This window comes from Nerophis lumbriciformis, linkage group LG10, assembly GCF_033978685.3.
Source record: "Nerophis lumbriciformis linkage group LG10, RoL_Nlum_v2.1, whole genome shotgun sequence".
Lineage (NCBI taxonomy): Eukaryota > Metazoa > Chordata > Actinopteri > Syngnathiformes > Syngnathidae > Nerophis > Nerophis lumbriciformis.
Genome location: NC_084557.2, coordinates 21,153,331 through 21,176,783, shown reverse-complemented (window position 1 = coordinate 21,176,783; position 23,453 = coordinate 21,153,331). Strand labels below are relative to the sequence as shown.

The window sequence follows — 23,453 nt, the reverse complement described above, 5'->3', positions numbered from 1 at the left end:
GTTGGACACAAAACATTATGGCCGTGATTATAGAAAAATGCATAAATTAGCCACACCGTTTCATAAGCCACAGTAGTCCGAAAAATTTGGTAAACAAAGCGAATACTGACGCTACCCTTGGTATCAATAAAGTTGTTATTTAAATTGTTCAAACCCAGCTTTATAATCATGTAAGGTCACATAATGTTGTACATACTGTACACAGCAGATCTTTTTCCAGGAAACGTCAGCCTTCTTACAGTCGGAGTCGATTGTCACCCGACTTTGTGCTGCTGGTGTTGTGTGGATCAGTGCGCAACTTAACGTAACCTGTTGGTTTCCTCCGACAGACAAAGCTAAGGTGTCGAACTGCAGAGTCATTGTGCACTGTCTGGCTGGAATCTCGCGTTCAGCGACCATCGCCATCGCGTACATCATGAAGACAATGGGCCTGTCATCAGATGACGCCTACAGGTAAACTTGCTCTAAGGTGTCAAGTGTGTTAAAGACGCAACTGATTATTGTAAGACAAGAACTGAGAAGTGGTAGAGGTGCTCGAGGTTATGTACAAAAGGCTGTGCCTCGTCAGGCTGAGCAGGATTATGCAGCCAAACCGTTAACTAGAATGATCAAACTGTTTGCCTTTTCTAATGCAGTCAAACTGTGTTTCCCTCTGCCAGGTTTGTGAAGGACCGAAGACCATCCATATCCCCCAACTTCAACTTCCTGGGCCAGCTGCTGGAGTTTGAGAAAGAACTGAGACTACTCCAAGCTTTGACTTCCAGCGCCGATGACAAGATGTCAGACAGCAACTCCAAGATCAACGCTGAGCTTAACGGGGTCAACTCGTGTTTCGAGATGAACGGTCTCCAGAGCAACTATGACTCATTGGTGGCAGAAAACCCGCCAGAGCCCAAGATAGCATTGCCCACCTCCCTCCAGCAAGGCTTCAATGGCTTGCACCTTTCTGCAGAGAGAATTATGGACACCAACCGTCTGAAACGCTCCTTCTCTCTGGACATTAAATCTGTGTACTCCCCTAACAGTCCACATTCTGCTGGCATGGCACCAACACACTCTGAAGATGTCCCCAAGCTGTGCAAACTGGACAGCCCAGAGACAGGCACCTCCAATGGCGTCTGCTCCCAGTCCCCCATCCTGAACAGTCCCTGCTCTTCTGACTCGCCCTTCCCCTCGCCTGGCAGTGTTGGCACCGTTGGCGGTCTGGGGCACGGAGGAAGCGAAGGAGTCCATCGGCCTGGTTCTTCGTCATCCAGACTGAGAAGAAAACACAAGCACACCTCTGGAAGTTCACCAGCCCATTTCCAGCAACAGCTATCCCAATCCCTCAGCCTGTCTCTGGACCAGAAGAGTCCAAGCATGGATGAGAACCTAAAAGGTTCCCTGCTTCTGTCACTGCCCTCCGTTGGATCCGAGGCCATGTGGACCAAACATAGAGACACCGTCCAAGCCACCACCCCCGTCACTCCTGTCACCCCCACCACCGACGCCCCCTGGCACTTTGGGGCGGAGGAAGTAGGCGAGATGGAGCTCGGCGGCGGGGGTGACGGCGGGCGAAACGAGCCTTCTTTGAGATTCGGGAGCAGCTCGGCATATGTGGCGTTCGGGTGCAGCGAGGGAGTGCGGTTACAGGACAAACCTCCCAAGGAGAAGCAGCGAGACTTCACGTCGTCCTCCAATGTGCCCAATGTGGGCGGGTCGGCGGCGGAGAAGCAGTTCAAGCGTCGCAGCTGTCAGATGGAATTCGAGGAGGTCATCTCAGAGACGCGTTCTCGAGAAGAACTGGGGAAGATCGGAAAACAGTCAAGTTTCTCGGGGAGCCTTGAGATCATTGAGGTATCCTGACACATAATGGACAACTCTGTCCACACCTGCTTGCAGGGGGAAAGAACATTATTTTCTTCCCCCTCATAGGCAGCGTTCAAGACTACGAGTGAGAGACGGACTGAGCAAAGGTTAGCAAGCTGGACAGAGACGAGCTGCTGACCAGAACCTTATTGAACTCTCTAAAGGCCTGCAGGCACCGGAACCTTTGAGGTGTGTCAGGTTGCATCTTCTAGAATAACTCGGACACCAGTGCAGCCCTGGTCCCAGGACTCGTGATCTGCGCCGGAATGGTCCGACAGCCTCAAAAAGCTCATCCTAACGTTGTCCTCGACATTTAGCGGAGGCCTTGACGGCACAAAGCACGTCGACGCCACTCTTCCGCTCTCCTCCAAAACCGATGCCTCCCAAACAAAGACCTCAGCATCTCACCAGTCACCCTAAAGCACAGCCTGTCCTTTGTTTGGCGCGTCAGCCGCACCCTCCCTGCCTTTGCTCCTTGTCACCACTAGTGGTCACCACTGAGCATGCACCATGAAAGGCTGGCAACAGAAAACTCTTATTATACAACATGAATATATATGTATAGCAATTTTAACGGGATTTTTATTTTGCTTTTAATTTATTGTTCATTCTGGTAATGAGAAATAATATAATGTTTGTGGATTGATTTCATTTTTTTCTTATTATTTGCTGTATGGTATTTATACAACACATACAAATACACACGGATTCAAGCAAGCAATATGTGCAGTTCCTTTCTTGGGGGAGTGATTATGTCTTGGATGCACTTTTCTGTTCAGCATGGCGGGACGTCTTAAACGTATTAACCCTTTTTTCTGCATGTATAACGACGACTTTATGCAAAGCGTACGCACAGTTTTTGATAGAAGTCCCTTCCCACACAACACACACCCTACACTGTATGCACTTATTTTTTTACACACACACACACCTTTTTCTTTCCTTCTCAGGGGATGCTTGAGTGAGCCAAGGCCAGCACACGTCAGCACAACATGGAAGCACCCTCACTTTCTCTTTTTATTTCCCCGCTGCTTGGATTTATACCCACGTCCACCACGAGAAAGTGTGTACCTGTAGCCAGATGCTTATTTATTATCACCGTGTTGTCTTTTTGACCCACGACTGGCGTTTTATTTACAATTCCTTTCTTTGCCCGCGACTCAATCATGAACGCTCCCGAAATCCCTCCTACGTGTTTTTAAAATGGTTGTTAGCATTATTTATAATATTATGTAAAAATTTTAAAAAAAAATACGATGCAGGCTGTCCCATTTGCTAAATCTGTTGTTATTGAATTATTATTATTATTATTATTATTATTATTATTATTATTATTATTGTAAATAGCGACATGGAAGAACACTGATGAGTTTTTAAAAGAAAATCCTGACACTTAGGCTGCTTGATGCTAAAAAAAAAAAAAAAATACCTCAGGTTCTATTGAAAGGCTTTTCTTTCTTTCCCCTGTACGAGTTTTGTGAAAATGAGACAAAATACAGACGTGACAAAATACAAACTTCTTCTTGTGGTTCTTTTTATTCTCGCTATTTCAGGCTGGGGAGGGGAATTCCTTTGAAAGGCTCGTCCTTTATGATGACATCTCCAGCCCTGGAGTCTTGCTGCTATTGATTTTGTGTTTAACAAACTCCACTCTGACCACAAACAACAGCGTCATTGATTTTTCTGCCTTTAATTGTGCTAAATGTCACATGCTTCCCTGTCCTGATGGGAGAGTCAACTATTTCAGAAGAATACCATATTAGGGCGCACCGGATTATAAGGCGCACTGCCGATGAATGGTCTATTTTTGATCTTTTTTTATATATTAAGCGCACCGGATTATAAGGTGCATTAAAGGGAGTCTTTTTTTTTTTTTTTTTTAAATGGTCTACATAACATGTAATGGTGGTTCTTTGGTCAAAATGTTGCATAGATTATGTTTTAAGGATCATCTTCTAGCCGCTTTCTGACAGTCACTTCCGGTTGCGCCGTTTTGTGGGCGGTCTTATTTACGTGGCTCACCTTTGACACCGTCTTTTCTCTGGCATCTTTGTTGTAGCGGTGTAGCGTGCAAGGACGGGAGTGGAAGGAGTGTCAAAAGATGGAGTTAACTGTTTTAATGACATTCAGACTTTACTTAAATCAATAACGGCGCAGCATCTCCTCATCCGGAAACAACAACACAGGAAATGTGTCCCGTGAAAAACCGTCCGACCGGACCTCTAATAATTAAAGTTCCTTGGGTAAATAATGTCAACTCACTACACCGGTATGTTTTAGCGCTTTCATGGCGAGTTTACTGACAGATATAAGTAAGAAGTTTACACTACTTTATATTAGAAATGGCAACAGCAGAGGATGAATGTCACATAAAAGCTAGAGAAAAAGAAGAAGCTTATCAACTACGGCGCTGACACGGACTACAAAGGCGGACCTGCACAATTTTCCAGGATTTATGCAGATCCCAAATACATATCAGCAGGTACCAGAAGGTAAGAAAAGTTGCTTTTGCATAATATAGCGAAACAAAACGCCAGATAATGCCATATATATATATATATATATATATATATATATATATATATATATATATATATATATATATATCCATCCATCCATCCATCTTCTTCCGCTTATCCGAGGTCGGGTCGCGGGGGCAGCAGCCTAAGCAGCGAAGTCCAGACTTCCCCCTCCCCAGCCACTTCGTCCAGCTCTTCCCGGGGGATCCCGAGGCGTTCCCAGGCCAGCCGGGAGACATAGTCTTCCCAACGTGTCCTGGGTCTTCCCCGTGGCCTCCTACCGGTCGGACGTGCCCTAAACACCTCCCGAGGGAGGCGATCGGGTGGCATCCTGACCAGATGCCCGAACCACCTCATCTGGCTCCTCTCGATGTGGAGGAGCAGCGGCTTTACTTTGAGCTCCCCGCGGATGGCAGAGCTTCTCACCCTATCTCTAAGGGAGAGCCCCGCCACCCGGCGGAGGAAACTCATTTCGGCCGCTTGTACCCGTGATCTTGTCCTTTCGGTCATAACCCAAAGCTCATGACCATAGGTGAGGATGGGAACGTAGATCGACCGGTAAATTGAGAGCTTTGCCTTCCGGCTCAGCTCCTTCTTCACCACAACGGATCGATACAGCGTCCGCATTACTGAAGATGCCGCACCGATCCGCTTGTCGATCTCACGATCCACTCTTCCCTCACTCGTGAACAAGACTCCGAGGTACTTGAACTCCTCCACTTGGGGCAAGATCTCCTCCCCAACCCGGAGATGGCACTCCACCCTTTTCCGGGTGAGAACCATGGACTCGGACTTGGAGGTGCTGATTCTCATCCCAGTCGCTTCACACTCGGCTGCGAACCGATCCAGCGAGAGCTGAAGATCCTGGCCAGATGAAGCCATCAGGACCACATCATCTGCAAAAAGCAGAGACCTAATCCTGCAGCCACCAAACTGGATCCCCTCAACGCCTTGACTGCGCCTAGAAATTCTGTCCATAAAAGTTATGAACAGAATCGGTGACAAAGGGCAGCCTTGGCGGAGTCCAACCCTCACTGGAAACGTGTCCGACTTACTGCCGGCAATGCGGACCAAGCTCTGACACTGATCATACAGGGAGCGGACCGCCAAAATCAGACAGTCCGATACCCCATACTCTCTGAGCACTCCCCACAGGACTTCCCGAGGGACACGTTCGAATGCCTTCTCCAAGTCCACAAAGCACATGTAGACCGGTTGGGCAAACTCCCATGCACCCTCAAGGACCCGGCCGAGAGTATAGAGCTGGTCCACAGTTCCACGACCAGGACGAAAACCACACTGTTCCTCCTGAATCCGAGGTTCGACTATCCGGCGTAGCCTCCTCTCCAGTACACCTGAATAGACCTTACCAGGAAGGCTGAGGAGTGTGATCCCACGATAGTTAGAACACACCCTCCGGTTCCCCTTCTTAAAGAGAGGAACCACCACCCCGGTCTGCCAATCCAGAGGTACCGCCCCCGATGTCCACGCGATGCTGCAGAGTCTTGTCAACCAAGACAGCCCCACAGCATCCAGAGCCTTAAGGAACTCCGGGGCAGATCTCATCCACCCCCGGGGCCTTGCCACCGAGGAGCTTTTTAACTACCTCAGCAACCTCAGCCCCAGAAATAGAAGAGCCCACCACAGATTCCCCAGGCACTGCTTCCTTATAGGAAGACGTGTTGGTGGGATTGAGGAGGTCTTCGAAGTATTCCCTCCACCGATCCACAACATCCGCAGTCGAGGTCAGCAGAACACCATCCTCACCATACACGGTGTTGATAGTGCACTGCTTCCCCTTCCTGAGGCGGCGGATGGTGGTCCAGAATCGCTTCGAAGCCATTCGGAAGTCGTTTTCCATGGCTTCCCCGAACTCCTCCCATGTCCGAGTTTTTGCCTCCGCAACCGCCGAAACCGCACACCGCTTGGCCTGTCGGTACCTGTCCGCTGCCTCAGGAGTCCTATGAGCCAAAAGAACCCGATAGGACTCCTTCTTCAGCTTGACGGCATCCCTCACCGCCGGTGTCCACCAACGGGTTCTAGGATTACCGCCACGACAGGCACCAACTACCTTGCGGCCACAGCTCCAATCAGCTGCCTCGACAATAGAGGCGCGGAACATGGTCCATTCGGACTCAATGTCCAGCACCCCCCTCGTGACATGTTCAAAGTTCTTCCGGAGGTGGGAATTGAAACTCTCTCTGACAGGAGACTCTGCCAGACGTTCCCAGCAAACCCTCACAATGCGTTTGGGCCTGCCAGGTCTGTCCGGCATCCTCCCCCACCATCGCAGCCAACTCACCACCAGGTGGTGATCGGTTGAAAGCTCCGCCCCTCTCTTCACCCGAGTGTCCAAAACATGAGGCCGCAAATCCGATGACACAACTACAAAGTCGATCATGGAACTGCGGCCTAGGGTATCCTGGTGCCAAGTGCACATATGGACACCCTTATGTTTGAACATGGTGTTCATTATGGACAATCTGTGATGGGCACAAAAGTCCAATAACAAAACACCACTCGGGTTCAGATCCGGGCGGCCATTCTTCCCAATCACGCCTCTCCAGGTTTCACTGTCGCTGCCAACATGAGCATTGAAGTCCCCCAGTAGAACGAGGGAATCACCCGGGGGAGCACTCTCAAGTACTCCCTCGAGCGAATCCAAAAAGGGTGGGTACTCTGAGCTGCCGTTTGGCGCGTAAGCGCAAACCACAGTCAGGACCCGTCCCCCCACCCGAAGGCGGAGGGAGGCTACCCTCTCGTCCACCGGGTTGAACTCCAACGTGCAGGCTCTGAGCCGGGGGGCAACAAGAATTGCCACCCCAGCCCGTCGCCTCTCATTGCCGGCAACGCCAGAGTGGAAGAGAGTCCAGCCCCTCTCGAGAGAAATGGTTCCAGAGCCCTTGCTGTGCGTCGAAGTGAGTCCGACTATATCTAGCCGGAACTTCTCAACCTCGCGCACTAGCTCAGGCTCCTTCCCCCCCAGCGAGGTGACGTTCCACGTCCCAAGAGCTAGCTTCTGTAGCCGAGGATCGGACCGCCAAGTGCCCTGCCTTCGGCTGCCGCCCAGCTCACACTGCACCCGACCTCTATGGCCCCTGCTATGGGTGGTGAGCCCATTGGATATACATATATATATATATATATATATATATATATATATATATACATACATACACACACACACACACACAATAACATATACCCCCATTATTTATAATTTACTTTTTAAATTATATCTCAATTCTGTACACTGCTGCTGGAATTTAAATTTTCCTGAGGGAACTCTCCTGAAGGAATCAATAAAGTACTATCTATCTGTCTACCTTATACACACACCATAATAATACACGTATGTTGAAGCACATCAAGTGTTTGCGGCTTCATAGCTAACCAAAGTTGAACTAAAACATTTTGATAGATTTTTGAGCACCGTGTGTAATGTTTTATATTCTCAATGGAACATTTAAAATGTTGGTGTTGTTTACTTGAGACATATTGCCATCATAGTGGCAATATACACTTATCTCTTATGTCTGTCATCTACTGGTCGCACTTGTCATTACACTATGTACCAAATAAAATAGCTTTGAGGTGGGTAAACTCAACCAAACGTATTCCTTACATTAGGCGCACCGGGTTACAAGGCACACTGTCGAGTTTTGAGGGAAAAAAGGATTTTAAGTGCGCCTTATAGTCCAGAAAATATGGTATACTAATTCACAAAGTCTCCGAGCAAAACATCATATTGCAGTAGAATTGGGTGGAAGACAATCATAGGAAAATGAAGACATCCCTTCAATTAAATGATTCTCCTTTTCAGTTATTTTACACCACAACATAAAAATCGAACCACACGTCCACATGCACTGCAGATCCGTTCCGATTTGATGCTCGTATGAGACCTGAACAATTCGGATATGTTTTCAAATCCAACCCAGGCCTTTTCATATGTGCCTAAGCTAGTAGGGACAATGTTTTCCATCGCTGAAACAAAGACAGCAAGAATGTCAGCACATGTGGTTGCAAAATGTGTCATGGGGCTTGTCAGAGTGTGTAGGTGACGAACCCCAAGATGCAGAGGTGGCGGCAGGCATTGAGCAGGAAAACATGATTTAATTTAACACTATAACCAAAAACAAACAAAAGGGTACAAACAAACGGCGCGCACAAGGCGGAGAACAAACTTGGCAATGAACAAAACTAGCACAAAGGCTAACTATGGACAGGAAACAAAAACACTTACTGTGACACGAAGGAACTATGACATGAGCAGAGTGAACAGAAGTAGACACAGCTACAACGACAAGTATTAAAGGGAACATTATCACAATTTCAGAAGGTTTAAAACCATTAAAAATCAGTTCCCAGTGGCTTATTTTATTTTTCGAAGTTTTTTTCAAAATTTTACCCATCACGCAATATCCCTAAAAAAAGCTTCAAAGTGCCTGATTTTAACCATCGTTATATACACCCGTCCATTTTCCTGTGACGTCACACAGTGATGCCAATACAAACAAACGTGGAGGGTAGAACAGCAAGATATAGCGACATTCAGACTCGGATTTCAGCGGCTTAAGCGATTCAACAGATTACGCATGTATTGAAACGGATGGTTGTAGTGTGGAGGCAGGTAGCGAAAACGAAATTGAAGAAGAAACTGAAGCTATTGAGCCATATCGGTTTGAACCGTATGCAAGCGAAACCGACGAAAACGACACGACAGCCAGCGACACGGGAGAAAGCGAGGACGAATTCGGCGATCGCCTTCTAACCAACGATTGGTATGTGTTTGTTTGGCATTAAAGGAAACTAACAACTATGAACTAGGTTTACAGCATATGAAATACATTTGGCAACAACATGCACTTTGAGAGTGCAGACAGCCCATTTCAGGCGCGCTAAGAACATATATTTTTCCACGATTTCAGCACTCAGGTTAACCATACCTAAATAGACACAAAATACTGCATTACACAAGACTACCCGAATGTACTCGAATGATGGAAAAAAAAAATGTTTTTAAGCTAAATTATTGGTAAACACAGTTTATGTATAATAATTTACGTAAAACCGCGAGTAATGAGTAAAGTTTTCATCAATTAATATATTCTGTAGACATACCCTCATCCGCTCTCTTTTCCTGAAAGCTGATCTGTCCAGTTTTGGAGTTGATGTCAGCAGGCCAGGGAAGCTAGGGTCTTTATCGTTGGAAATGCATCTGCTTTGAGTGTCGCAGGATATCCACACATTCTTGCCATCTCTGTCGTAGCATAGCTTTCGTCGGTAAAGTGTGCGGAACAAACGACTGACCATTTCGTCGGCTTTCCCCACACCCTCGTATTTTGCACAAATTTCGTCCAATTTTTTGCCACTTTCGCATCTTTGGGCCACTGGTGCAACTTGAATCCGTCCCTGTTCGTGTTGTTACACCCTCCGACAACACACCGACGAAAGTGAGAAAATGGCGGATTGTAATGATGGGTCCGGCAACACCGATGCATCGGCGCATGCGTCGAGCTCATAGAGCAAAACCCTGTGTCGGTGCGCGTACCGCTTTTAGAAAGTCACGTGACCGATCATGAGCTGTTTTGGTCACGTGACCGATACGCGAACTGTGTCGCACTGACGCCTCATCTGTGCCCTGTGAGCGGGTCTTTTCTACAGCCGGAGAAATAATTAAGAAGAGAAAGCGTCTAAAATTGAATACGTTGGAAAAACTGTTTTTTAAAAAAAATAAAATTGTGTAAAAAAAAATCAATAATCATTTCCCAGTCAACAAGCATCCTCATTCACAACACGTTCTCTTAGATTTCTATGTTATGATACATGTTCACGTTATTTATTGACTGTATCTAAAAAAGATAAAAAATATATTTTTATTTAAATCCATCCATCCATCCATTTTCTACCGCTTATTCCGAAGTTATGAAATAATCCTAAATGAAGTACAATGACTTGGTTTATATTATTGTATATACTAGGTCATAAAATCAGTGTCAGTTGAGTCAGTCCATAGGTTGCCTGTAGGGATTTTTAATGTCCAGCAGATCTCAGTATTTAGTGACACAGTATCGACACAGTATCAATACAGTTTTGCAATGTGTCGAAATGCTTCATGACGCCTCATCAACCCATCACTAGCGGATTGCTTCCCGATGTGACGTCACGTTGTGACGTCATCGCTCCGAGAGCGAATAATAGAAAGGCGTTTAATTCGCCAAAATTCACCCATTTAGAGTTCGGAAATCGGTTAAAAAAATATATGGTCTTTTTTTCTGCAACATCAAGGTATATATTGACGCTTACATAGGTCTGGTGATAATGTTCCCCTTTAATGACAGGTAGTAGCGACAATACTCCAGCGCAGACTGGAGGACAAAGCAGGTCTAAATAGCAGCTGGCTGATTGACACCAGGTGTGGCTCGGTGCCAATCAGCCACAGCTGAGGGGAAAAAGCACTCAGGTAGACAATCAGGAAATAACCAAAATAAGAGTGCTGACAGGAACTAAAGACAGGAAACAAAGACAAACGCCGAGGAAAAACTAAGACATAGCCAGACTGTCAGGGACAAGCCTGACAGGGCTGACACAAGGACACTGCAGTAATATCTCATAGGTAAGATTTTTTTTTTTTCTGCAAAAAAAGTAAACGTGCATCAATAGGACATGTTAATACGCTGTCAGTAAAAGGAACTGCAATATAATCAATTGAGAAAAAAGCAAGTTTTGATTTATTTTGAATATACAGCGCATTGTAACTGCACTTTTTTTTCCACATTCATTTAGTGAGACAAGAACACGTCTTTCCCTTGTCCTTGTATTTTAAATGTTTAAAAAAAACTGCTTGTCAGAGGCAGCTCACAATGCAGGTAATGTGTAAACAGTCTATTCTGCCTGTGAAGCCCGATAATAACTCCAACAAGTATATATGGAATGTAGAAAAGGTGTCCCTCATGAAACAATAAATGAAATATTGAAACAATTAATTGAATGATTAAACGTTTAAATGTACTTTTACATTAGATACATCAATGACACATTTGATTATACATGTAGGTGTTTAACTCCCATTGTTGTGTGTTAAACAAGGCCAAGAAATCTGATTTTAAAAAATTATTTGGAGATTTGTTTATTTAATAAATTATGCTTCATTTGACCCTCTCTGGTCTACAGAGTTGTGGATCTCTGCAGTTTTTTCCAAAAACCCCAAAGTAGTGTTGCTTGCATCTCTGATCAGAGTTCTCTGTGTTCAGTCTGCAAGGAGAAGTTTGTGGACGTGTGTTTGTAGATGTACTCGTGTACTTTCTTCCTATACTTACTTTCCATTCCTGGATGATGGGTTGAACAGAGCTCTGTTTTTTTTTTTTTTTACGACAAAACCCCGCTTGAAACTTCTCCACAACTTAATCCTGACCTTCTCCTTGAGGTTCATGATGCCTGATATTCAGGGCTGGCCCATGGCATAAATACTATGCAGTTGACCATGGGCTTTTGTCAAGATTTTAAGATGTTTTTCTTTCTTTTAAATACATTTATAAAAATGTTGCTGTCAAAGTTCAGTAATAAGGTTGGTTAGTACATGCAATAATAATAATAATAATAATCATAATATTATAATGGAGTATTATTGTTATTTAGTTTTTACCTACAAAATGAAGTGAATTTTATTTTTTATTCCTAATCATTCAAATCAAATCAAACTTAATTCATTAAGCACTTTTTGTACATAAAAGAAATGCAACATATAGTGCTTTATAAATATTGTCCCCGAGTACAGTCGAGTATGAATACAGAGGGGCCAGGTGAAGAAACACTATCACAGGATGTCATCGCAAAGCACCTCCACAGCCATGGCTGATATGATCCCTGATGCAGAGGAACGCTGGAAAGTAAAAAATAATAAAACATATATAAATAAGAACCATGAATGAGTATAAAGGATAAAATATGAGCAAAAATATGATAAAGATACTAATATCCATCCATTTTTATACCACGTGTCCCTCTCGGGACATTCACACATTCTGTCTGTTTAGTAAATACATGAAGTATAAATAGAACTAAATAAACTGTAGCATAAATAATAAGAATAAAAAGTTAAGTATGAATGACTTCAATACAATTTATAAATGTAATTCAATAAAAGCATAAATGGCAAATCATTTTAGCAAACTGGCTAATAAAGTCAAGGAGTTTTGTCATTTCAAGCTGTGACTGCACCACACGGCTAGTGACTGTGTGTGTGTGTGTGTGTGTGTGTGTGTGTGTGTGTGTGTGTGTGTGTGTGTGTGTGTGTGTGTGTGTGTGTGTGTGTGTGTGTGTGTGTGTGTGTGTGTGTGTGTGTGCGTGTGTGTGTGTGTAGTCATATGAGGACACCTCAGCTAGTTGTTGTTTGTTTTGGTTTTGTTATCAAATAAAACATGGACTTTTGTCAAGGCATGGAACCCATTTCTCATATTTACATTGTTTCGTATGGAGAACTTTTGCTTCAATATACAAAACCCAAAACCAGTGAAGTTGGCCCGTTGTGTAAATCGTAAATAAAAACAGAATACAATGATTTGCAAATTATTTTCAACTTATATTCAATCGAATAGACTGCAAAGACAAGATATTTAATGTTCGAACTGAAAACCTTTTTCTTTTCTTTTTTTTGCAAACACTTTTCCACTTTGCATCAGTCCTTCTTAGATGAGCTCAGGCCCAGCGAAGCCGGCGACGTCTCTGGGTGTTGTTGATAAATGGCTTTGGCTTTGCATAGTAGGGTTGTAACTTGGACTTACAGATGTAGCGACAAACTGTAGTTACTGACAGTGGTTTTCTGAAGTGTTTCTGAGCCCATGTGGGGATGTCCTTTACACACTGATGTCGGTTTTTCGATGCAGTACCGCCTGAGGGATCGAAGGTCACGGGCATTCAATGTTGGTTTTCGGCCTTGCCGCTTACGTGCAGTGATTTCTCCAAATTCTCTGAACCTTTTGATGATATTACAGACCATAGATGGTGAAATCCCTGAATTCCTTGCAATAGCTCATTGAGAAATGTTGTTCTTAAACAATTTGGTCACGCATTTGTGCACAAAGTGGTGACCCTCGCCCCATCCTTGTCTGTGAATGACTGAGCATTTCCTGGAAGCGGCTTTTATACCCAATCATGGCACTCACCTGTTCCCAATTAGCCTGCTCACCTGTGGGATGCTCCAAATAAGTGTTTGATGAGCATTCCTCAACTTTATCAGTCTTTTTGAAACATATTGCAGGCATCAATTTCCAAATCAGCTAATATTTGCAAAGAATAACTAAGTTTACCAGTTTAAATGTTAAATATCTTGTCTTTGCAGTCTATTCAATTGAATATAGCTTGAAAAGGATTTGCAAATTATTGTATTCCGTTTTTATTTACGATTTACACAACGTGCCGACTTCACTGGTTTTGGGGTTTGTACAAACGTTTCCATTTATGAACCCTGTTCAAGAACCAATTGAGTTTGTAACTCGGGGTTCCCCTGCACTCTGATGAAGAGGATTAGAAAAGAAGACGAGGAATGGCGACGAACACTGACTCACCATCTTCTTCCTCTTACATTTCACATTTTGGAAGACACCTGACCTTCTTCCTCCTTTACTGCTGACTCAGCGGGAAGTTTTGGTGTTTTCCTCGTGTCATGTGATAGTGCCCCCCCCTTACAGGATGAGACAAAAGGTGTGCCAAAGGGAAGTATTTGTCGGATATGTTGCCACCTTTCAACGAGGGGGTGACAGAAGCAGTTTAGGTTTGATGACGTCATGATGGAACGTCAGCTGACACAATCTAACTTGCAAACAAAGCTTCATGGAGCACAGCAGCTCCTTTACAAAGTTGCTTTCATGACACATTCAGGCGACACGCTGAGGTAATGCATGCTTGTTCCCCCGCAGAGACACACTCTTTATGTGTGTGTGTGCGTGTGTGTGCGTGTGTGTGTGTGTGTGTGTGTGTGTGTGTGTGGGTGGGTGGGTGGGTGTGTGTGTGTGTGTGTGTGTGTGCGTGTGTTTGTGTGTGTGTGTGTGTGTGTGTGTGTGTTGTATTTCTACCCTTCTTGAGACATCAACAAGGAAAAGTACCTTCCATATGAGGACCGGTGAACAAGTTAGGACATAAGTCATGATCCCAATACGGAAAACCATTGCATCTAATAGAGAATGTCTCATAAGCACCCCTGGTGGTGAAATCTATCACAATTAGGGTGGTCCCAAAAAGGAGGGATTTTTCAAATTGACTGCTCCTGATGGCTGCTGGTTAGCGCCTTGCATGGCAGCTCCCGCCATCAGTGTGTGAATGTGTGTGTGAATGGGTGAATGTGGAAGTAGTGTCAAAGTGCTTTGAGTACCTTGAAGGTAGAAAAGCGCTATACAAGTTTAACCCATTTACCATTACTGTGTGTCGATTTTAAAAGTGCTCCCCCTCTGGTCAACATATGAAATAACAAGTATGTGTAAGATGTTGAAATATACCCCCTTTGGCCAAAAATTGATAAAAATAAATATATATATATATATATATATATATATATATATATATATATATATATATATATATATATATATATCCTTGTCACACTATTACACAACCATGCATCACTATAGCTCTTGTCTCAAAGCAGGTGTGCTGTCACGACCTGTCACATCACACCGTGACTTATTTTGAGTTTTTTGCTGTTTTCCTGTGTGTAGTGTTTTAGTCCTTGTCTTGCGCTCCTATTTTGGTGGCTTTTTCTCTTTTTTTTTGTATTTTCCTATAGCAGTTTCATGTCTTCCTTTGTGCGATATTTCCCGCATCTACTTTGTTTTAGCTATCAAGAATATTTTAGTTGTTTTTATCTTCCTTTGTGGGGACATTGTTGATTGTCATGTCATGTTCGGATGTACATTGTGGACACCGTCTTTGCTCCACAGTAAGTCTTTGCTGTCGTCCAGCATTCTGTTTTTGTTGACTTTGTAGCCAGTTCAGTTGTAGTTTCGTTCTGCATAGCCTTTCCCTAAGCTTCAATGCCTTTTCTTAGGGGGCACTCACCTTTTGTTTATTTTTGGTTTAAGCATTAGACACCTTTTTATAGAGTATTACACGGTTACTCTGCCGAGCTCTAGACAGCATTGACACTCAACAACAACACATCATTTGCAGACTATAATTACTGGTTTGCAAAATATATTTTTAACCCAAATAGGTGAAATTAGCTCATCTCCCACGGCACACCAGACTGTATCTCACGCCGCGGCACAGTGGTTGAAAAACACTGTATTAGAGGACATTTATATGTTCACTGGCTCTGCAGATATTTAGATCCCAATGAGTCACGGTAGTGTGCACTAACTCGTTGTGTAACCTTGTTGCACGTGCAATCAACTTGTGTGTAAAGGTCTTCGCTTCCAGCAGCATGCCAGCGTCCATGCAGAGGACAGCTGGTTTCGTGTTCGATTGCCGTGCTCCCGGGCGTGTGCGTGCACGTTTGAATGTCGCCGCTCACATGAGCCGATGATGGCGACCAGACGCGTCCGTGCCGAAGGGGCGGGCCTGACGCCTGATGGCAGCGAGGCCTCCTGGATGGAAACACTTAGCGGGTGTTACGTCAGCAAGGCACCAGCACTTTTCCACTGGCACACATGTGCACTTAGAGGACACGCGCTTCATTCTTTTCACCCACTTTCTCTTCTTCTGGGGCGCGTTCATATATAGGCTCCCAAGTTCCATCAGCACTGCATCACTCGCTCCTTCCCGCGTCACCAAGAAGACTCTCTGTAACCTTTCTGCAGGCCTGTGTCTCTTGTCCTTACATAAACCTGCTGAGTCACGCTGCCTGGAAGTACTTCATGTTTGCCCACCTCACGCGAACCCCCCTTCTCTCCTTTCTCTGTCCCCCCCAGCTTCTCACGCAAAGTGAACACAAAGTTTTATGAAACAAAGCAGAAAGTCCCTGAACTAACTTGCACAAACTATTTTTTTTCCTACTGATCAATCGTGGCTCATTTTTCGTCATTCCTTCTTCTTCTAGGACAGGGGTGTCAAACTCATTTAGCTCAGGGGCCGCATGGAGGAAGATCTGTGCGCACGTGGGCCGGACTATTAAAATCAGGGAGTTAAAACTAAAAAATAAAGACAACTTCAGATTGTTTTCTTTGTCTTACTTTGGCCAAAAATAGAACAAACACATAAAAATATTACAATAAAAATATAGAAAAAAATACCGGCGGCGGTAAAGTTTAGATCCATGAAGGAAAGAAGAAAGTGAATGAATGTTTATAACTGAATGAAGTTATATATGCATAAAAATGTGTTTTCTTTTTTATATATATTTTTAATGTATTAAGTAAAATTTTTGACAACCTTTTTCCAAAACACAATATAGAATGTGAGACATAACAGGATAATGCATACATTCATCATTTGTTTTCAAAACAGTTACAAAAAAGTGGGACCTCAAAAAATGTACTGTGGGACCCCATTTTTATGACTTGATGGGGTCCCTGGTACCCCATTTTGAAAATTCCTTGCGCCAACACTGATGGAGTATTGGTGCGTGCAAAACAGCAGCAGGCGGCTGTGGCCTGCGGGCCGGTTATTATACTAATCAAATATCATCCCTGGGGCCATAGATAATTAATTTGCGGGCCGGATCTGGCCCGCGGGCCTTGACTTTGACACCCCTGTTCTCAGACTTTGAGCAAAAGGCGGGGCACACCCTGCACTGGTCATCAGCCAATCACAGGACAACCTTGCACACTCACATGCACAGCTACAGACAATTTTTAAAGTCTCCAATTAACATGACATGCATCATTTTAGAACGTGGGAGGAAGTTGGAGTACCTGGAGAAAAGTTACACAAGCTCAGGGGTGAACATGCAAATTCCACACATGGAGATCCAAACACTCAATGTGCGTACAGTGAAGCCATCAACTTTTCATTTCATTTTAAATGTAATAATAATGGATTAGATTTATACAGTATAGTATAGTACACATCCTATTTGCTGATGCTGTTCTGTTGTGGTTGTTATTGTTGTGTTCGTTGTTGTTGTTGTTATACCCGCAATTTCCCCCTCTGCCTTCCTTTTTTTCTCTTTCTATCCTCCTCCTGCAAATACAAATACATTTAATAAAGTCAAATACAAATAAGGCAATGGGAGAAGTATCCCACACTTCTCTTTAGTTAAGTAAATCTATACAGCAGATATGGGCATCTACATCAACTATATGCTTTGCCTGAGTAGCTGGACAGGACCATATACACGCACACACACATATATATATATATATATATATATATATATATATATATATATATATATATATATATATATATATATATATATATATATATATATATATATATATATATAAGATTTAGATAGTATTTTTCTTTTTCATGTGACCCCATCATTCAAGGTAGTTGAAGTGTTTAGGAAGCTGCTTTGGTATCAGGAACCCTTAAGTTTCTCGATGGCCACTCTGCCACCTGAGCCATACTGCCAGCAAGTTGTTAACATTTCTTTTCTTTTTTTTAATAGTTGTCATTATTTCTTTTTTATTTATTGTTTTCTTTTTGTCAGTCCATATATTGTATTAATTCATTTTAATCTTAATTCATTAAACAAGCTGTTTACAAACGGCAATCATTTTACTTACTATCTTTATGTTGGTTTTACCATTAAAAATATATTATTATTTATTTTTGTATTTTCATTTGTTGTTTTTTAATCAATCAATCTATTTATTGATTCATTAATTATAATCTTTGTTTACTGAACAATCGGCAATAATTTTACTCATTTTCTTTACGTTTCTTTTACTATAAAAAATATAATTACTGTACTATGTATTTTTCTATATGTATTCCTTGTTTTCTTCTTTCTTTATTAAAAAAACCTATTTACAAAAACCAATAATTTTACACATTTTCTAAACTTTTATTTATTATTTTTTCCTAGTTTTTTTGGTATCTTTTTGCTGAACTATTTTTAAATATGTACTGTATTTCCATTTATCATTACAGTATTGAATTTCAATTTTACTCTTACTTTTTATCCTTTTCATTTACTATTTAAAAAAAGATTGTAAACTGTCATTATTGTTTTTTCTTTTTTGTATTTTTGTCAAAATATACACCATTTGAATTAATATTGTAATTACTGAACAAGCTATCGTCACACTTTAGTTTTTTGTTTTTTTTAAATCCTTGTATTTTGCTATTACAAATTGGTAACCTGTTACAACCCTGAAAACAGAAAGTGAACAAATTATTATCAATTATTGAGATATAGAGAAGGGATAGCCGCTAGTTAGTGTGATTATTTATTTTTGGATATGTTAAATTGTGCAACGTAAGCATGATTTAAGAAGGCATGATCTTTACCAAAGTCACTACATTAGGTACACCTCTGTAAAGAGATCCTACTATACAATCATGATGATTAGGGGAAGCAGCAAATCATGGTATTAATTATAAATAATCATGTAAAAATGTAACAAAACAAGTGTATACAGTACTGTGAGAAGGGAACACTAAAATAGACAATTTTATTTGTGGCCCAGACTGGTTAAAAAAAAAAATAGATACTGTACATTTAATGTGGCGACTTGTCCAGGGTGTACACCGCCTTCCGCCCGATTATAGCTGAGATAGGCTCCAGCGCCCCCCGCGACCCCAAAAGGGAATAAGTGGTAGAAAATGGATGGATGGATGGATGTTTCACAACTGAATCAAACCTACTAAATTAATAAAACAACTGATATTTAAGTGATTTAAATTCTTCATTTTTATGTTTAGGACAGATCCTAGAAATATGTGTAGTTAAAGGGAATTGTCCCTTGTTCAGCAGGCCCCAGGTAAACCATTTTAAGCAGTTAGCGTTGTCATGGCAACCTGTGTGGGTGTGCCCAGCAGACTGGAGGAGGGGTCTAGACTTGCCAATTACAGGAAAACAAAGAAAAGCTCACTCAGGAGTCAAAGAGTTCACAGAACAGCTTTAACCTGACTGAGGGAAATGTAATATGTTTGGATGATGGCACAGGTTTCAATTGTGCTTAGACAAGCACAAAAATATCATTTTGATGAATGGAGGATTTGCATGACTTGCCACTGCTGCCACCTACTGTTGGCTGACAGCAGCAGACAACATACCTGCTTCAAGGTGAAACCGCAACAGATCATCAGGTCATTGTGCACATACACTGCAGCACTATATTAGTCACAGCAGTACATATCCTATATCTCCGCCTGTGCACCTCCAAAACCGCATCCCCGGACCACAGGAGCTCAGTTGAATGCTGATACCGGCCCAGACTGGATAATAATCTGCTTGCTGCATGGTTGCACTTCCAAATACTGTCTACAGTGTTTGCACAGAAACAGGAGATACTGCAGAATCTCCATAAATTCCATCACGCCTCAGCGTGGAACCCATATCCTCTAGTCGAGGTATGTTGTAGAATGACAACATTAAAGAAGTGTGCATTATTACTGTTTTACATGAATTAAACTATGGGTCAAACGTACGGTCCGAGGGCCGGATCAAAGCCGTGAACAGGTTTTATCCCAGTCCATGATGTGGCTATTTATTTTTGCAATGATCTGATATGGCTAGTGTTGTACCAATACCAACATTTTGGTACTGGTAACTGGTACCAAAATTATTTCGATACTTTTCCATACTTTTCTGTACTTTTTTAAATAAAGGGGAACACACAAAATTGCATTATTGGCTTTATTTTAACAAACAAATCTGAGGGTACATTAAACCTCTTAAGGCCCAAACTGTTTGTTTACATGCTTTTTTTTTTTATTTCTGTCTGCTATTTAGGATTATTGGACCCTAATTACAATAAAAACTAAGAATCATTTTTGATATGATGTACTTAGTCCATAAGTACATAAACGTGTACTTCATGTTTAGTGACATGCTAATTCTTATTTTTACACTTTTTTTCCAATTTCCATTGTATGCTATACTCAAGTTAGGACATAAATCATGGTCCCAATACAGAAAAACATTGCATCTAATAGAGAATGTCTCATTAGCACCCCTGGTGGTGAAATCTATCAAAATTAGGGTGGTCCCAAAAAGGAGAGATTTTAAAAGTGCTCCCCTCTGGTCAACATATGAAATAACAAGTATGTGTAAATGTTGAAATATACCCCCTTTGGCCAAAAATTAATAATATATATATATATATATATATATATATATATATATATATATATATATATATATATATATATATATATCCTTGTCACACTATTACACAAACATGCATCACTATAGCTCTTGTCTCAAAGTAGGTGTGCTGTCACGACCTGTCACATCACATCGTGACTTATTTTGAGTTTTTTGCAGTTTTCTTGTGTGTAGTGTTTTAGTCCTTGTCTTGCGCTCCTATTTTGGTGTTTTTTTCTCTTTTTTTTTGTATTTTCCTATAGCAGTTTTATGTCTTCCTTTGTGCGATATTTCCCGCGTCTACTTTGTTTTAGCCATCAAGAATATTTTAATTGTTTTTATCTTTCTTTGTGGGGACATTGTTGATTGTCATGTCATGTTCGGATGTACATTGTGGACACCGTCTTTTCTCCACAGTAGGTCTTTACTGTCGTCCAGCATTCTGTTTTTGTTGATTTTGTAGCCAGTTCAGTTGTTGTTCAGTTGGCCATAAGACCCCAATTCAGTAGTGTACACAATTTTGGAAATATGAGCTAAAAGGTGATGTACACGCATGTGGCCACTAAGCCTTTAGAGGTTTAAACATATGTTTCTTATTGCAAGTTTGTCCTTAAATAAAATAGTTTGTCCTTAAATAAAATAGTGAACATACAAGACAACTTATCTTTTATTAGTAAGTAAGCAAACAAAGCCTCCTAATTTAGCTGCTGACGTATGCAGTAACATATTGTGTCATTTATCATTCTATTATTTTGCCAAAATTATTACGGTAATGACAATTGGTAGAAAATGAATTATAAATCTACTTGTTCATTTACTGTCAATATCTGATTACTTTCTCTTTTAACATGTTCTATCTACACTTCTGTTAAAATGTAATAATCACTTATTCTTCTGTTGTTTGATACTTTACATTAGTTTTGGATGATACCACAAGTTTGGGTATCAATCCGATACCAAGTAGTTACATTGGTCATATTCAAAGTCCTCATGTTTCCAGCGACATATTTCCTGAGTTTATAAACATAATACACATTTAAAAAAGATGAAAGAAGATGTTGTGATGCCAAAAAATATCAACGTAATCATAGTAGGATCGACTAGATACGCTTGTGAACTTGGTATCACTACAGTGGATGTTAGGTGTAGATCCACCAATGGCGTTTGTTTACATTTTGACGCCGGAGAGCTATGGTGTGTAGTGAAGCATGTTTAGCTATTCTTCGTCCTGCAGGGATGATGCTTGTAAGAAACTTACTTTATTTGTCGCCATGGAGACGAGGATTAGTTATTTAGAAGTAGCTAAAACACTGCTGACTGGGGCTGGACTTTTCAGAGGCGGTATAGTACCGAATATGATTCATTACTATCGCGGTACTAAACTAATACCGGTATACCGTACAACCCTAGATATGGCTGATTCAAAGATGTCCTGTTCAGATTTTTCTTTTAGGCTTCTTGTGAATCTTCCATTTGTCTCCTTATCCCATTCTTTCCGATGTTCTTGTTGCTAGGCACACTGAGTGAACACACCTGCTTCCAATCACAGGAATGCCCCTTTTTATACCCGTCTCGCCACATTCAGTATAAGTGTGGGATCAATGTTCGCCTTTGGCGACGGTTAGCATTCTGGTTTGCCTCACGCGACTACTTTATGTTTTTGGTACTTACGCTAAACTAGGTTTTGCCTTGGGCTTCCCGTGTGCCTCTGAACGACATGCTGTTTGTTTTCTATTTTTTGCCCTGCCAATGGAATTAAAAAGTTCTTACCTACATGATGATTGTGCCGCTTCCTGTCCTTCTGCATCCTGGACAACACGACCATCGCAGACATGCGACTCGACTGTGGCAGTTGTTTTCTTTCTTGTGTTGAATATACAGCCTGTTTCTCCGATGTATGTTTTTCTGCATGCCGCGACCCCGAAAGGGACAAGCGGTAGAAAATGGTTGAATGGATTTAACACACACAGGCCGCATGGAGGAAAATCTGTGCACACGTGGGCCGGACTATTAAACTCATGGCATTACAACTAACAAATAAAGACAACTTCAGATTGTTTTCTTTGTCGTACTTTGGCCAAAAATAGAACAAACACATTCTGAAAAAAATTACAATGAAATATAGAAAAAAATACCGGCAGCGGTAAAGTTTAGATCCATGAAGGCAAGAAGAAAGTGGATGAATGTTTATAACTGAATACATTTACATTTGCATAAAAATGTGTTTACTTTTGTATTATTTTTTTAATGAATTAACAACCTTTTTCCAAAACACAATATAGAATGTGAGATATAATAGGATAATGCATACATTTATCATTTGTTTTCAAAACGGTTACAAAAAAGTGGGACCCCAAAAATGTACCGGTACTGTGGGACCCAATATTTATGACTTGATGGGGTCCCTGGGACCCCAGTTTTAAAATCCTAGCGCCAACACTGATGGAGTATTGGTGCGTGCAAAACAGCAGCAGTCGGCTGTGGCCTGCAGGCCGGTTCTAATCCTAATCAAATATCATCCCGGGTGGCCATAGATAATTCATTCGCGGGCCGGATGTACAACTGTCTTGTTTTCGTGTGAGGTTTAACTGCTGTGTTTGTTTTGTGTTTTTTCATGACCTATTCTTTTGGTTCTGTTATTCCCCTCAAGTATGGCAAGGTTATAGCCTCTTTGTTTTTTGTTCAGATGTTTATTGGGATTTTTTCATTGTTCTCGTGTCCTTGTTTTTACTTGTAGTTCCCCTTTCTGGTGGCCCAGATTGGATATTGGCAGTTTTTCAGTGTTTTTGAGGTTTTTCTCTTCTTCAGTGATAATGTTGGCCCGTTCAGTGTCCTCACGAGTAACGACTGATAGTTTGTGTCCAGAGTAGCTATTGGTCGGTGTGTGGTGG

The 23,453-nt window shown here is 41.9% G+C and overlaps 1 protein-coding gene across 5 annotated transcripts in view; it reads left to right on the top strand.

The window, feature by feature from the left end:
- Positions 1-2,569, top strand: part of dusp8a (dual specificity phosphatase 8a) — an 82,725-nt gene extending 80,156 nt beyond the window's left edge. For all 5 annotated transcript variants that reach the window (XM_061970028.2, XM_061970029.1, XM_061970030.2 and 2 more), the window contains 2 exons: positions 330-453; positions 660-2,569. In XM_061970028.2, the coding sequence (XP_061826012.1) occupies positions 330-453; positions 660-1,845 (1,310 nt within the window). In that variant the 3' untranslated portion in view covers positions 1,846-2,569. The remainder of the gene's footprint in view (positions 1-329; positions 454-659) is intronic.
- The last annotated feature ends 20,884 nt before the right edge of the window (positions 2,570-23,453 follow it).